This window comes from Canis lupus, chromosome 14, assembly GCF_048164855.1.
Source record: "Canis lupus baileyi chromosome 14, mCanLup2.hap1, whole genome shotgun sequence".
Taxonomy (NCBI): Eukaryota; Metazoa; Chordata; class Mammalia; order Carnivora; family Canidae; genus Canis; species Canis lupus.
The window spans coordinates 41017808-41035495 of NC_132851.1; the positions used below are offsets into that span (position 1 = coordinate 41017808).

Consider the following 17688-nt stretch of genomic DNA (forward strand, 5'->3'; position numbering starts at 1 on the left):
TCTGTCTCTATTAATGTGTTTATCTTCTTTGTTGTGGGAAAAAAATGACTGCTTAAAAGCCAATTGGGGAAAAAAAATCAAATTAGCAGGAAAAAAAATAAAAGTACATTTCTTCCTGGATTATAGCTTTTTAAATTTTCCAATAAGAGGACATTATAGATAAAAGCCATATATTATTTTACCATGAACCATTGTTGCAGTTCTGTCCTCTCCTCCTCCTTATGTGTACATGCATGTAGTACTTTAGAAATACTTATATAGATATGTAGAAAATACATACTAGTATGGTGTGGGGTTTGGTTTCTTTCGTTTTTTTATTTTGCATCAGAAGTGCCATAATGCATCAGTTATCTGCATCTTGCTTTTTTTCAGTTAATACAGTATGTTTTCATGTCCTGTTTATAAATGTTGATAGATAACAACTCTGTTTTCCATTTAATGATTGTGTAGTGTTCAGTCATATAAGTAGGCTGCATTTCACTACCTGTTCCCTTGTTGATGGGGAAACATTTGTTTCCAGATTTTTGCTTTTCCAAATATTGATGGAGTAAACATCTTTTTACCCTTTTTTTTTTTAAGTAATTTCTACCCTTGGGCAGCCCTGGTGGCGCAGCGGTTTAGCGTGATCCTGGAGACCCTGGATCAAGTCCCACATCAGGCTCTGCATAGAGCCTGCTTCTCCCTCTGCCTGTGTCTGCCGCTCTATGAATAAATAAATAAAATCTTAAAAAAAAAATTTCTACCCTCAATGTGGAGCTCAAACTCAGGACCCTGAGATCAAGAGTTGCATGCTCCAACTGAACCAGCCACGTGCCCCTCTTTTTACCTTTCTGCCTATACTTTTGGGCCTCTGTTTACTTTATTATTATTTTTTTTACTTTATTTTTTTTTTAAAGATTTTTTATTTTATTTATTCATAGAGACACAGAAAGAGAGAGGCAGAGACACAGGCAGAGGGAGAAGCAGGGTCCATGCAGGGAGCCTGACGTGGGACTCGATCCCAGGTCTGCAGGATCACGCCCCGGGCTGCAGGCAGCACTAAACCACTGCGCCACCGGGGCTGCCCCCTCTGTTTATTTTAAACCAGAATTGATTTTGCTGAGTTTAAGCTAAGTGCACTGTATCTTTAATAGACCATGGCACATTGTCCTCTAAGACGTCTGTATTATCTATTTTCCATAAGCTCATTAATTTATAAAAACTTATTTTTGTTTATGAAATATTTCATTTTAATGTGCATTGCCTTAATTAGTGATATTTTAGCATCTCTCGTTTTTTTCTTTAGCAGGCTGTAAGCTAGTTACTGAGTTTTACAGATTTCCTCATAAATAACAGTTACTTGTTCCATTCTTTTAAGTAATGTTTTTCTCTGGAAACTCCAGGATCACCACATGTGCTCCAGAATGACACAGTGAAAAGGCTTCTTGTTGGGTGTTAGGGACCTGAATTCTAGTTGATGTAATCATTGACTTAGACTCTTGAGCATTGATACCACATTTAAAGAAGTTAAACTTTAAAACAACTTGATTTTAATTTTCAAGATTATTGTAAAAGAGATGAGAATTTACCAGAAATATTTAAATAGAGAAATCACTTTGTTATTCTAAAAAGATTATAATGTCTTATTCAGTCCCTAAAGCTATTGATGCTTTGATGTCACTTGCATATAACACAAACTATAAAATTAAAATAATTTAAAATCATTATTCCTTAGTTGCTCCCTTCATGATAGAAGAACAATCTAATATTAGAAGGCTTCATTAAGTTATGTTTTTCACAGTAATGCTTCAAGCTTTGTATTTAAAGATGAGGTAAAGTCTGTGAGATTATCTTACATATACATGAACATGAGTGTAAAAAAACATAAAAGGATGAGGTCTTTGTAGCTTTATTAGTAGAGCACTTGTTACATAATAGTAATGCATAAGATGAACTGCTTGAAGCTGTAAAAAAGAATGAGGTAAATTTATGTGTTGTGATGGAGATAATCTTTAAGGTATAATACATTTAAAAATTTGTTAAGAACTGTGTAGAGCATTCCCCTTTTATATCTTGAGGTATGTTTGTGTATTTAAGAGCATGTGGATTTTTTTTCTGCTTCAGTTTCTTCATTTTTGAAATGAGAGTGATAATGCCAGTTCCCTCTTAGAATTGTTTAAGTGGATTTAGCAAATCATAAAGTGAGCACCATATTAGGGTTAGTCATATACACTTGTGCATGTGAATTTCTGGAAGGATATATTAGCGACTAAGCTGGAACTCTGAGGAAGGGGCTAACTTGGAGGATGGAAATTTTGTTTTTTATTGTATATTATTTTCTATATTTTCTATAGTATGTATATTTTTCCATTTGAAGATTAAAGATTTGTCACAGGAATTTCTGGGGGAAATGGATGTAATGTTTAGTGATTAGTTTATAATTATGTAAATTTTTATTATGAAAGTAATATCACAATTTAGAAGAAAAGATGAAAATTAACTTTAAAAAAAAGAAAATTAACTTTAAAAACCACATTAGCATCTTTACTTCCTCAAAAGGTTTAAAATATAATAATATGTATAGTTTTATGTTCTGCATTTTTCAAAGTTGCTGTATAGTTTTCATAATCAAGATTTTAGGTAGTTGCATACTCCATCAAGTAAAGATAATATACTTAACCCTGCTACCTAATTATCCAAATATTGATGCATTTACTTTATAGTTATTGGTAGTGAATGTCTTAATCCAGATAGTCTTTCCTAGGAAAAGAATTCTTGACTTAGAATTTCATAAATTTGTATATAGCTCTTGGGTATTATAATAGTGCTTTTTAACCAAGCAAAATAGTAGAATAAGCTGTGTAAATTTACTAAGGAGCCTATGTGATTTTACTAGTTTTTTTTTTGTTGTTGTTTATATAAAACGAACCACTTTTCACTTACTGTGTTATAAAGTTTCACAACTTGATGAACAATTATTTATTGGTAGTAATTATAGAAGCATTTATACATTTTCTTTTTGGGGACATCAGTCCCAATCTCAAGGCACTTTCCTAAGTGTCGAATGATAAGGAAACAATAATTCAGGGTCCAGCATTCACAAACCAGTATATGATGCATTGTTATGTTTGCTTTATCATATATCTTTTGAAAGGTTTTATTTATTCGAGAGAGAGCATGAGTGGGGATGGGGGCAGAATGAGAGGGAAAGGGACAAGGACAGTCAGACTCCATGCTGAGTGGGGAGTGTGACGCAGGACTGGATCTCAGGACCTTGAGATCATGACCTGGGCTGAAGTCAGAGGCTTAACTGACTGAGCAACTCAGGCATCTGTATACATTTTCTGATGTATTTATTTAATAGGTTTTAAACTTAATATATACATCAATATGATGTTTATAAAAATTTAAACGATAACATCTTAGTCTTTAGCAATCATATGTATATTCTTTTATTTCTTTTTAAGTAAGCTGTATACTTAACTTGGGCTTACACTTACAACCCGAAGATCAAGAGTCACATACTCTACCAACTGAGGCAGCCAGGTGCCACTCTTACTTTCTTCTTAAGAAATACTTTGATTGGGGATCCCTGGGTGGCGCAGCGGTTTAGTGCCTGCCTTTGGCCCAGAGCGCGATCCTGGAGACCCGGGATCGAGTCCTACGTCGGGCTCCTGGTGCATGGAGCCTGCTTCTCCCTCTGCCTATGTCTCTGTCTCTTTCTGTGTGACTATCATAAATAAATAAAAATTAAAAAAAAATAAAGAATAACTGATTTAGGGGTGCCTGGGTGGCTCAATTGGATACATATCCAACTCTTGATTTTGGCTCAGGTCATGATCTCAGGGTCCACACTCAATGGGGAATCTGCCCCCCTCCCCCCCATTTGTGCTCTTGCACCTCTGCTCTAAGTAAATAAACTTTGATTTAGACATGATAGATACTACCATGACCATTTATTTTGTTTATTTTTAGAGAGAGAGCACTTACACGTGCACGAAGCCACTGGGGAGGGGCAGAGGGAGAGAGAAAGTCTTAAGCAGGCTCTTTGCCCAGCACAGAGCTGGACACGGGGTTCAGTCTCATGATCCTGAGATCATGACCTGAGCCAAGATCAAGAGTTGATGCTTAACTGACTGAGCTCCCAGGCACCCCTGCCATGACCATGTAATGAATGAAAGCACACACATTCTTCAGTTAAATTGCTTTCAGTTTTGAGAGTGTACATATGAATTGTTAATGTATATTTCTTACCCTTTTATTTATTTATTTCAGTGGTCAAGGAAGTTTGCTCCAGCCTTTTATATACTACAGATTTCTTACTCTTCGATATTCCTCTCGAAGAAATCCATATTGTCGGTAAGCTGGTGATTAGTTTAAATCTGTTTTATTTGTTGAGAGTATTGTAAAATAGAGTATAACGTTTAAGAGTTATTTAGCTTTTATGTTAGAGTTAAGCAAGAGATTTTTTTTTTGTAAATTTAACTTCCAGGCCTTAGTAGGGTTAGTGAGAAGGTGGTTGTATTTCTTTTTAGAACTTGAGACCGGATCTACCTTGATCTCCACCAAAGTAGTAATCAAATAAAATAGTATTCAAGTTTAAGAGATTTAAAGATGTCTAAGACATCAGTCCCAATCTCAAGGCACTTTCCTAATTGAAGAAACAAAACCATATGTCAGATAATAAGGAAACAGTAGTTCAGGATACAGCGTTCACAAACCCAATATATGATGCACTCTTGTGTTTGCTGTATCCTATCAATACTGTGCTCCACAGGGAGGAGAGATCCTTGAGCCAGGATATAAAAAGGGCCCGTGAAAGTTTCACAAAGCAGAAATTTTAATTGTTCGAGAAAATTAAAGCCTTTGAATAGACAGGATAGGTAACAGCATTTTAGGTAGGAAGAGAGTAGGAACATAAGTTCAAAGACAAGAAGGAACAAGCCATGTTGAAGGGCATTGGATGGACCTGTGTGGCGATACCAGGGATCCTGAGTGCTAAGTGGGTGTAGCTGAGATTAACAAGGTGTATTAGAGCCAAATTGTAAAACTTCTTGAATTTCTGGATCAGAAGTTTGGAATTTATCTTTTAGATGTATAGGAATCATGGCTTGGACATGATCTTACTCTTCTAATAGACTTGTGCAGAGTAGTTTGGAGGAAGCAGAAATATTTGAATGCGTTACCGTAATGTTCAGGAATGGAGGCTTACATGAGACAGTTAAGTTCTGCGTGCTGATCTCACAGGTTAGAGTGAAACTGAAACGAATAGTAGTTTTTAACAGCTTCTGGGATATGTTACTGGGATGCTAATGTTAAAGTAGCTTTTGTTTACAAATTTAAAATTCATTGTATAGTAGAGCTCAGTCAGAAATTGAGTGTTTTAGCGTGATCCTTATTTTCATGAGAAAAGTAAAAGAACTGAAGTTGAATGCTGGTCCATCATTTGCCAGGTGTGTAACTTTAGGCAAGTTAATTAAATTTTAATTTCTTCACTGGTGGAGGAGAAAACCTCTTCCTGGAGGTGAAATGAAGTAATGTTTGAAAAATACTTAGATTTGGCTGTGTTTTTAATACATAACTTATTTTCCTCTTTCTATAATTCTGATTCATGTTTTTGAGGGGTTTTTATGCTCTGTTAGACAATGTCTTTCTTAAAGTACTTCCTAAGACAGAGCTTAGTTCAGACATAGGTTTTCTTTCTTTTTCTTTTCTTTTCTTTTCTTTTCTTTTCTTTTCTTTTCTTTTCTTTTCTTTTTTTTTTTGTTAAGATTTTATTTATTTATTCATGAGAGATGCAGAGAGAGAGAAGCAGAGGCAGAGGGAGAAGCAGGCTCCATACAGGGAGCCCAGTGTGGGACTCGATCCCAGGACCCAGGGTCACGCCCTGGGCTAAAGGCAGATGCTCAACTGCCAAGGCACCCAGGGATCCCCATTAGACATAGGTTCTGAATAAGTCCCTAGTCAGGAATAAACCTTCAGTTTTACTTGATTCCATGAGTTTTTGCCCTTTTTCATTCTGGTTCATGTATTCATTTCAGAAAACAGTATCTTTGGGGCCCCTGCCCTCATACACATTTTCATCAGCAGATTTGTTTTCCTCTACTGCTTTATACCCTTATAATCTCTACCCCCATTTTCTCCACATGCCCTTAATTCAGAGAAATTTTAGAAGTGTCCAGTGGGATAAAAAAGGAAAGGATAGCAGTGGATCTAGGTAACACAAATATGTGCCAATAAGCATTTTCAGAGATCTTGCATAAGCACACAAAACAAAACAGAGGGAAGGTAATGGGAAATATGTGTACTTAAAAATATTGATAAACAGCCTATAAAAACTACATTTTGTTTTTTGGGTTTTTTTTTTTTTTTTAATTTTGTTTATTTGACAGAGCAAGAGAGAGCACATATAAGCAGGGGGGAGGAGCAGAGGGAGAAGGAGAAGCAGACTCCCCGCTGAGCAAAGCCGGGGACAAGGGGCTTCCACTTTGATCGCGGGACCTTGGTATCATGACCTGAGCTGAAGGCAGATGCTTAACCATGCCCAGCATGGAGCCCAACTGGGGCTTGAATGCATGACTCTGAGACAAAGACCTCAGATGAGATCAAGAGTCAGATGCTTAACTCCTGAGCCACCTAGGTGCCCCGCATTTGACCATTTAAATAAAAAAATTAATTAAAATTCATATACTTTAAAACTCAATTCCTGAGTCATGTTAGCCAATTTCACACACTCAGAAGCCATGTGTGGCTGTGGTGATCACTGTTGGAAAGCACAGAGAAACATTTTCTTTTTTTTTTTTTTTTTTAAATTTATTTATTTATGATAGTAACAGAGGGAGAGAGAGAGGCAGAGACACAGGCAGAGAGAAGCAGGCCCCATGCACCGAGAGCCCGACGTGGGATTTGATCCTGGGTCTCCAGGATCGCGCCCTGGGCCAAAGGCAGGCGCCAAACCGCTGCGCCACCCAGGGATCCCAACATTTTCATCGTCACTGACTGTTCTGTCGTCACTGCTGCTCCAGAGCAGCTCTGAGACATGGTCTAGATCATGCCAGGGGTAGAGCCAGGAATGAAAGAACTAGCCACGTGGGGATGCCCGGGGCAATCATCTGCCTTCTCACGGCGTGATCCTGTGGTCCTGGGATCGAGTCCCACATCAGGCTCCCTGCAGGGAGCCTGCTTCTCCCTCTGCCTGTGTCTCTGCCTCTCTCTGTGGGTCTCATGAATAAATAAATAAAATCTCAAAAAAAACCAAAAAACTAGCGGCACGACCTTAAGGCAAGCCGTTGACTTTAGGCCTCATTTGTAACCTGAGGGGTTTGACCAATGTATTTTCAAGGTGTCATCTAGTTTTATTCATTAGAGTCATTCAGAAGACAGTGATTGTGTGTTGGTGGTAAGTTGATGTAGGCTTGAAGTACTTGCTTCCTAGAGCCTTAGAGCTGAGTGAATTAGACCCTCTGTAAGTCAGTGTGCTGGTGACTGTCCTGTGAGAGCACAGAGAACAAGGAGGCAGCTGATGGGGAGCTCATCCAGGAAGTGGTACCAGAAGCCAGGCCTTCTGAAGTCTGAGTTCGGGCACGGGGGCCCCTGAAAGTGCAAGGTGCTTGAGTCAGGGAAGTGTAGAGGGAAGTAATGAAGCTCTGTGCCTAGAAGTTAAGACAGGGAGAGAGCAAGAAAGGGTTTAGATTTTATTTCATGGGAGGGAGGAGCATTTGAAGCTCAGAACATGGAGGGGTTGAGAAGGTGATCAGATCTGATTTAGAAATATCCCAGAAGACATGTCACCGGCTCAGCAAGAGGAAAGAAGGGCCACTTTGGAGACTGTGAGAGTAGTCCAGAGCCTAAACTAATTCTGTGTAAAATAAAAAGGGATAAATTTGAAAGATTCAGGAGGTAAGAGCTTAGGGCTTGGGGAGGAAGACCAAGATAAAGAAGCCCTTTCTGGCCTGGGACCTAGGAGAGTTGTGGCCTGCCACAGGTAGATACAAGGGCAGGTGGTTGGATAAAATTGCATCTTTACAGATTTCCTTCCTGTCTTTGTGTGAAAGCATATTACATCCTTTTTTAAAATGGTAGCTTTTCTTTTTCCTAACCAGCAAAATAACAGAGGATACAGAAAGGTAGAGCAGGAATTGTCTTACACAGGATGAGTCAGCACATAAAGTGAAAACTCAAAAGTGAATAATCAGAATTACTCTGGGTGACCTTTCAAAAGCTCTTGTAAATCACAGTTCGCCAACATGCATGATTTTATGTCTGCCAGCCTGTACTGTGTGTGTGATGCAGGTCCTAAGGAGTCCTTTGGAGGCAGCAGGCACGGTTAAAGTCGGCGGCCTGTTTGGGGCACAGAAGTGCGGCATGACTGGGGATTCGGGAGTCCTGGCAGAGAGTGGGGGAGGAGATGAAGCCGCAGGTTCCATTATGACCAGAGAAGGCATAGAGAAGGCATAGATGGTAGGAGTCGGGCTTGAGTCTGAAGATAAACAGGAACTGGCTTGATTGGGAAATAGCACTTACGGAGTATCTTCTCTGCTGTCTCACTTAACTTACTGGGTGACTCCATGAAGTCCATCTTCCTGTTTTATAGATGACGAGAGCTCTGAGAGGCATTATGTATGTTTAAGGTGATAGTTTAAGGAAAATAGATGGAATTTCACTTTCTTGCTCTTTTTTAAAACTAGTGAATTTACCAAAATTAAATGTGAAAATGATGTGACTCTCCTGTAAAGAAGGTATAAATCACCCCTTATCTCAGCCCTTGGAGATAACCATTGATCAGATGCTGTTCCCTCACCCTCCAAAAGACACAAATACGGATTTTGAGAATTTTATTTTGTGTGTTTCCTACGGTGCATTCTAGTTATTTCTTTTACTTCAGATTCTTTAGTGGCTATGGGGAATTCCTTTATCAGCATTTGCTTTGTATTCTTTTTCCTTTTGTGTCTGAAAGAAAACTATTTTATTTTGCAGGACCTTGTTTAATGAACTGAGGATTGTTGTTGAACATGTAATAATGAAACCGGCTTGCCCACTGTTTGTGAGAAGACTTTGTCTCCAGAGTATTGCTTTTATAAGCAGACTGGCACCAACAGTTGCATAGTGTAACATCCACCTAAGTTATATATAGTATAAATAAGCATTTTTAGGAGTTGGTACTTCTGCTCGGGGTTGTTAATTCCAGGTGTAAAACTGACCTCAATCCAATTTACATAATTTACATAAATGCATCTCAGTGGAAACATGATTATTTTCCTGGCATGTTAAACCAAGCCTTTTAAAAATTCCCAAGAAAATTTTACTGTGCTGTGTTGTTCATGGTTAAGGAAGTTTCTATCTTGTGATAAATGTATCAAAATTTTTTTAAATGCTGCTGTGCCTTTATCATGAAATACATTTATTTCTCTTATTGTAAAAGTAGCTCTTAAATTTCTTTGAACCTAATTGGTACTCTAAATTTACATCTGGCATGATTTCATTATGGTAATATTAACATACATGAATGCATTATATTTTGAGACAGTATTCTTTTGCCATTTAGTTATTTTGGTTGATGATTTTAAAAGAAACCTTTACCACTGTATTTAATTTCAAATTGTTCTTAAATTGATTTTGTGCTGCTTTGTTAGGATTTATTTTGGATATACCATTATAAGAGGAATTCTGCATGCATCTTACACTATGACCTTCCAAAATTTTATTTCCATAACTACTTAATGTGGCTTTGAATATTTTTTAGAAGGCTGAGCTATAAGCTTGTTAGCCAAATGGGTAAATATCTGGGGTCACAACTGTTTTACATCAGAAAGCCGTGGTAGTTCTACAGCTTTCCTTTCAGAGAGCCATTCAGTAACCTTTCTCCTTTCAGAGAGCCATTCAGTAACCTTTCTCAAATAGGAAACCCTTCTACAAATGTGGACACATAGATTATTAGTATTACTATAGTTCGTAGAATTAGATCAGATTCTTGACTGCCAATTTTCTCGGTTTCTTAGGGTTGAATTTTCATAGACAGTTGCAGCAGTTCAGATATCTTTTGAAAGGAATGTGACTGAAGATTGAGCATATGCCTGTGCTTGGTGTCTGTTCTGAAATAATAATGAAGATTATCCTGTAGATTACATACTGTGACCTATCCAATCTGATTTTTAAAAGGTTAAATGGAAAGGTTTATAGGTAAGATAATTGATTGGGAATGGGGCTGGAGGAGGAATTGTGGGGGAACAGTGTGCATTTTAATTTTGTAATGCACAGGTAAATTTGGGAGTATTGGGTGTATTATGCAGCCGTGATTGGAGTTGTATAATATGTTAAATCCTGTTTGTTGAGCTGCCGTCAACTTCTTTATAAAATTGATTCTGATCTTTATTACTGTTGCATGATTAGGAATGTTTAAAACACTGCAAAGTTTTTAGTCATAGTTTTTGTAACCAGTTTTCTTCTGTCTGCATGTAAATGGATTTCTCAGATACATTCATACTTGTCAGTAACCTCAGTTTCCTTTTTGTTCAACTTTCCCATCTCTGGAAATGTGACATCTACTTGATAGCTCAACTGTAACCAACTGTTTTTTGTATTTTTGTATAATATTTATCTACTAAGTTAGAAAAGCAGCCTCATGCAATACAGTTGATTGGGTGGGTGGATGGGTGTGTAGCTCGCCTCATCACTATATATGTAATTTGATGGTTTTAAGAACTAATTTTCTAGAGCAATAAAGTGATTATAATGTTAAGTAAACATATTGATTTCTAATGATGTCTTTAAAACTTAAGTCTTGAATTATATCAAGAAATATGGCAGCTGAAGTGATTTATTTTTAAGTTACTAGTTTGTTTTCTACAATTTTTTTTAATCATGAGATACTTTTAAATTTATAGAAAAGTTGCAAAAATAGCACCAAGAGTTCTTGTATAACCTTTTACAAGCTTCCCCTTATATTAACATCTTATGTAACTATACAGTTATCAAAACTAAGAAATTAGTCCTGGAACAATACTATTAGTTAAAATATAGAACTTACTCAAATTTTGCCATTTTTTCCATTTATTAATTTTCTTGTGAGTTGTTTTTCTATGATTGTCTTTTAATGACCTATGAGTATGCCTCTGTTCTGAGTTTTTCCTCCTTCGTTTAGAAATTACTTTTGGTCAGAAAGATTTCCCTAAAGGAAATGATTTCATGTTGGTTTTAACAAAAGGAATTTTAATATTAAAACTTAATAATTCAGAAACCCTGTGCTTTAAAAGTTGAGGCTTTTTATCACATACAAGATTATATTTCTGATACGCTCCTGATGGACTGTTCTTTCATGGAAGGCTTGATTTATAAATAAAATACTCCTCGAGTCATGAAAAAGTAAATTTTACAATTTGAGCATTACCAGATACTTAGTTTGCATGGCTTGTAGTTAGGAATCCTGCAATACGTATACATGCAACCAGCTGATTTGGCTCTAGAATGATAGTTTAATAGGTACCTCTATCAAATTAAAATTAGAAATACAGTAGCAGTATGTGGAATGAATGAAATAGGAGAAACTATAGCTTAGCTGAACCTGTTTTTACGTCTGGGTTTAAAAAAGTTAACATCCAGAATATCTAATTCTTTAGAAGTGATACAGTATGCGATTGTTCTTCTAGTACTTTTAGATATTAAACCCTCTTGGACAGGTGGAAACTGAACATAGAACCTACTTTTATTACAACAAGAATTCTATATTCTTTTTGTATACTTGATTCCTCATGAAGTAAATTCTGTTTAATGTCAGTCCAAAGAGAAATTTCTTAAATAATAATTTGTATTTACATTTTCTTGGAATAAAATTTACCAAGGTAGATGCTCCTGGAAGTAAGCAAGTAATTAAATTTAGATATTTAGGAACCTCCCTTGCAGGGAAAATCAAAGCATGCTGTGGTATTAAACCAGAAGTTATGAAAAATTTAGGAGATCTGTTTTATAACTGAATTTTGTAACGCTGTCAGAATTCTCTTTCTAAAAATCAAGATCAAAAATTCTGATTTAGGTTTATAAGGTTAGGACATGAATATTATTTGACGTGGAAAGGAAAATGAGTGTATATGTAATGAGATAAGTGGAACCGAGAGACTTAGTTTTTTAAAAGTTTGAGATCAGAGTGAATGGAATTAATTTTGAGGGATTTGTGGTTAAAGACTTTTGTCTAATCCTGAGGAGTTTATTTTGATTAAAATAGTTACTCTAAAACACCCTCCCTCCCCGCCCCCGCCCATGCCAGCCCAGATCCCCCTAGGATCTGCTAGCCTCAAAGCTACCACCCAAATTTAGACCAGTCTTGATTCTTCCTCTGTTAATGAGAGCCTCAAGGGAGGAAGTAACCACAGACAGTCACGGTCCTGAGCAGTAGGTGGCAGGCTTTCCTCAGGGAGCCTCCGGGAAGGGAAGGTCCAGTGCCACCAGAGGTGCGGGAGTCAGCCAGACTGAGGACCTGGTGCCCTTCGCCCTTTTTAATATGTAATTACTCAAATTCAACAAATGTTTAATAAGTATTTACTGTGAGTACATAGTAATGTAATGAAACTGCATTACTACGTATTCGGTTATATTGGAATCGTAGTAAAATATTGAAATGTTGAAAAGCTGGAGGAAGTGCCCTGGTAATGTGTACTTTCTAGTTAAATGGGAATATAGGTCACACTTGGGAATGGCATCATTCAGATCACGGGCCCTGTGTTGTTTTGGGTTTTTTTCTTTATAAATAGTGCCTGAATCACCTAAATACATCAATTATAAGAGTGTTCTTTATCCTTAATTTTCAGGTGTGTAGAAATATGGTACTTAGAATTTTTTCATGGTCGTTTTGTAGGTATACAAGGTATGGCCAGTTCAGTCTCTTAAAATTTAGACTTTTCGTGGTAATATAAAAGCATATTGAAATATTTTGGTTATTATATCAAGAATGATACTTAGACTTGTAAATTCAGTTTGAGTTGCAGAGACAACTAGTTTCTATTTTACACCACAGTGGAATTTCTCTAGGATTAGAATTCTGCAGAGGCTATATATGTGTGTGTGTGTGTGTGTGTGTGTGTGTGTGTGTGTGTGTGTGTGTATAATGATGTAGTTTAGTAGATAGTGTGGCAAAAGTATGTCTGTAAATCCAGGAGTCGTTTCCAGGGTTTGTTTTAATTGAGCAGCCCTCTTCTAATATTCAGAGTGGAAAGTTGTTGCTGGATCTGGTATTAAGGATAAGAAAATTTGGAAGGATTCCCGCTAGTAATTATTTTGGACACGTGTATCTTCTAAGGTGGTATACAGGTGGGTCCTGAGAAGGAACTGTTTTTTCTGTGTGAGGGATGAACCCTAGAGTGCTCCTTCTCTTGTGCAGCGCAAATAGGAAAGCTGCACTCAGTTTGAGTTGATGCGACAGGAGAAAAATTACAGTATTTTTAAAATCTAAAGCAGATTCTGTTTCGTAGAGAATTAGAAAAAAAATTGGTAGATACCTTTGCTGTAATCTAAAAATTAACTCACATTAAAGGAGAAGGAAAGGCTCCAGTCATCTCACATTTTCCTTCATAGCCTTCTTGAAAGTAACTTTTTGATATGCTCAATCCTTTTAAACTAGTTTTTTTTTTCTTGGTTCATGACAGTTGAATTCTAGATTTTCTTTTGTACCTTCCGAGTAGAACAATTGCTTTTGACATGAATTTTTGCCTTCATATATATTTGTAAGTTGAGACCAAATGGGCAAAGTCTTGGGCAGGTAACATTTGTGATGTGTCTTTATTGGAACAAATGTAAAAGGGTCACAAAGTCTAGAAAGAGTCATAAAACACTGTTTGATTTATAAATGCATTAGTTCTGGTGCTCCATATAATGGGATATATTGAACTAAAAAATTTGTGTAGATAGTATGTCAGCATTTCTTAGTAACCTCTCTTGAATCCATTTTTAATATCTAATCCGTACAGGTTGGGGAGTTATACTCTTCAGGCCAATACTATCCAGACTGTATAAATTTATAAAATAAATTGAAAAATTCATCATTCTCCTATATTCAAGACCAACGCACATAAATGCTAATGTAGGGCTCAGAGGGGAAATATATTTCTCCTGAATATTTGAGAAAATGTGAAGTCCTTTCAAGAAAATCTAATAAACATAATAATAATAGCCTGCTGACACTAAGGAAAAAGGGCCTCATTCGCTCTTTCTTTTATGCAGCGATTTATTGGTCCCTACTGATTTCCAAATTGGATCACTGTAGTAAATTATCTATGCTGGTACCTGTGAAAGTAAGCCCTGGGATCCATATTTGTTTTGTGTTCTGCTTAAATCAGCAAGAATGATAAATTTGATGGTATGAAATTGGAAGTGTCAAGGGCTTTCTTTGGTGATTGAACAAAATGATGTCTCCACTTTAATTTATTGTGACCCTTTTTCACTCTATGTGCTTTGTATATCTAATATTTATTTCAATACAAATTAAATTCTTGTTCCTTCATCTGTATTGTTATATATCTAAGATTTTATTGATGTAAAAATCAAATTGTGTAATAAAAATCTCTCTGGATTTAAGCAGATTTGAAAATGTTATGTTTCAAAAAAAAAACATTTACAGTTAGAATTCAGCTTTTCATTGTGCTTCATTGCCCTATTGTTAGAATAAGGTGAATTTGAGCACTTCTGTTGTCCTCAGCCCATCACATCTAATAAAAATGGTGTAATTTTGTGATCTTAAGGTGAAACTGGAAAAAAAGAAAAATTACAGTGTATCTCTCAACTGTGTGCTTGCTTCTGTATTTTTTGTTTAGTGAGATTTATAGCCTAGCGGATAAGTTATTTATAACCCTATAATTTTTTTTACAATACACAGTATAGCCAAAGTATTAAATCAACACAGGGTAACATAGAAGGATGTATTTCCCATCTAGGTGTTTAGAATTGGCAGATATTTTCTGTGGCAATTTTAACAACTTGTACTAAGGAAAATGCTGTACAAGTAAGTAATTTATAGTGCTTTTTTTGTTAAATTCTTCAGATTTGGACCTCTGCAACTGTTAAGATCAAGAGTTCCAAGAGTAACAGACCATTTTCATTTAAATAACAAACCAAAAACTTCAAGACAAAGACTTGAAACTTGCAGTGATCCAGAATAAAATGTATTTTTTTTGTCATTAACTCATAAAAGATACAATTGTATATGCAGGTGTCTGTGATCTGAAGTACTGGTCCTTGTTTCAGTGAACTATCAGGTTTATGTTGTACAGTTGAGCTTAGTAATATCCGAAGCATATACTTCATCTTCTATAGTGTTTAGAAATTACTTTTTACTCCTTTATCTAAAAAGCTAAATTTCCTTTTGGGGCTTATAGTATTATCGGGCTTATTTTGAATTAATATTTATTTAAGATTTTTATTTATTTATTCATGAGAGACACAGAGACCCAGGCAGAGGGAGAAGCAGGTTCCCTGCGGGGAGCCCGATGTGGGACTCGATCCCAGGACCCCGGGCTGAAGGTGGCGCTAAACCGCTGAGCCACCTGGGCTGCCTGATAAAATATTTTTTGAAGTGAGTGATTAAACGCTTAAACCAGAGAGTTTGCCTTTTAGTATTATAAAGTTAAAGGCTCGGGGACGCCTGGGTGGCTCAGCAGTTGAGCCTTTGGCTCAGGCTGTGACCCTGGGGTCCTGAGATCAAGTCCCGCATCGGGCTTCCTGCACGGAGCTTGCTTCTCCCTCTGCCTGTGTCTCTGCCTCTTTCTGTGTGTCTATTATGGATAAATAAATAAAATCTTGAAAGAAAAAAAGGCTTTAAAAAATAAAGTCGGGATCCCTGGGTGGCTCGGCGGTTTAACGCCTGCCTCTGGCCCAGGGCACAATCCTGGAGTCCCGGGATCGAGTTCCGCGTCGGGCTCCCGACATGGAGCCTACTTCTCCCTCCTCCTGTGTCTCTGCCTCTCTCTCTCTCTCTCTCTCTTTCTCTCTTCATGTCTATCATGAACAAATAAATAGATAAATCTTTAAAAAAAAGTCAAAGGATCCATAAGGCTTATTATTATTTGAGTTCTTATGTTCATTGCAGTTGCTCTAAAGTGGTTTTGCCACAACTACAGATACTTCTATAGCAGGGATAGCTTCCAGTAACATCCTTTGACACTAAAATGCCCAAGTGACTTTGAAGCAGGTTTATAAAATCATTCTTAGTCTATTTTCTATCTACTAGGAGTTGATCAGATTCTCAAATTTTTATTTATTTATTTATTTATTTATTTATTTATTTATTTATTTATTTATTTATTTTTTAGATTCTCAAATTTTTAAAACATAGAATCTTATTTTAATTATGAGCACCCTGCCCCCTGCTGGCAAATTTTCTGAAAAAGTCTAATGGTTCAGTTTGCATGTAAAAAAACAATCACGATGGGGGAAACATAGCTTGACTCTTGATTTTTATTACTAGTTGGCTTTTACATTAAATACTAATAAAGGCTATGAAGGGCTTCTTACTCATGATTTCAACCTTTTAATGTCATAAAGAGTTTTTAGGCTTAATCACTATTTCAAGATGCCTCAGTGAGCTAATGAAGTTTTTCATTATATTTACAAGACAAGTAGACTTTTTGTCTCCGTTTTAAGACTGAGAAACCAGAATTCCAGACAAGCCCATGGGAGTTCCTAAGTGATCATTTGTGGAGGAAACCAGAGTACAACCCTCATTCAGACCGTGCTCGCTGGAGGCACATTTTTAAAGTGTAAGTGACAGTCTTAGGAAACAGCAGCCCTTGGCTGTTCTTTGTGAGACCATCACAATTTGAGTATTCATACAAGTCTTTCTTTTCCAAAATTTGTAGAATGCATCCTTCAGTCCTTGAGTTCCTTCCGTGCATTTGCGGCTTGCCCCACCTCAGGAGGCCATCGTAGGCACCCTTCACATGCCTTCAAGCTGTTGAGCAAGGATGAGAGGAGATACACTTCTCTAGTACATGAACTTTTTTTTGGTTGTCAATAATGGGTCTCATATATGGGTTTCCTGATGACCATGCCAAGGACAGAAAAAGCATTACAGAACTGTTTATACCAGATATTCAGGTTTTTTTCCTTGAAATAATATGTTAGCAGTCTCAGACATCAGTGGTTAAGTATTTTGGTGCCATTTTTGTCTATATTTAGCCCATCCCATACACTTTCACATTTTGTTTTCACCATTAGGTGGGTATACAAGACGCCCTTTAAAAACCCGAAGCAAGTTTGGGTTGTGATTAGCCACTAGTAATCTGGTTGTAAGTTGTGGTGCTCAGCCACGTAGAGTCTTTCAAGGATTTTTTTTTCCCTGAATGTTGATCCCAGACTGTTAAAAAACAACCTATCCAGGATCCCACGTTTTCAACTATTTACTATTATCCAAAGAAAATTAACTGAAAGGATGATGGCGCACGTGCCAGCAGTTCCAACAGGAACGGAAGTCCCCAGTGGAGGACTACGCCGAGGGGAGGGTGCGTGGTTCCAGCTGGAGCATCTGGACACCGGCGCCGGGGTGGCTCAGTTGCGCACCTGCCCTCGGCTCAGGTCACCATCCCAGGGTCCCCTGCCCAGCGGGGAGCTGCCTCTCCCTCCCTCCGACCCACGGCTGCTGCCCCGCTCGCACTCTCTCTGTCGAGTAAAATCTTTAAAAGAAACGACGCTCGCACTGTCACTTGGACCCTGTGCAGCACCAGGCCAGCG

The 17688-nt window shown here is 37.2% G+C and overlaps 1 protein-coding gene across 2 annotated transcripts in view; it reads left to right on the forward strand.

Moving 5' to 3' along the window:
* TMEM33 (transmembrane protein 33) overlaps positions 1 to 17688 on the forward strand; it is a 38011-nt gene that overhangs the window by 10679 nt on the left and 9644 nt on the right. The window contains exons 7-8 of one of the 2 annotated variants that reach the window (XM_072774837.1): positions 4255 to 4338; positions 8956 to 14746. In XM_072774837.1, the coding sequence (XP_072630938.1) occupies positions 4255 to 4338; positions 8956 to 9085 (214 nt within the window). In that variant the 3' untranslated portion in view covers positions 9086 to 14746. Of the gene's footprint in view, positions 1 to 4254; positions 4339 to 8955; positions 14747 to 17688 lie in introns of those variants that run through there. The other variant, XM_072774838.1, reaches the window with a different exon arrangement.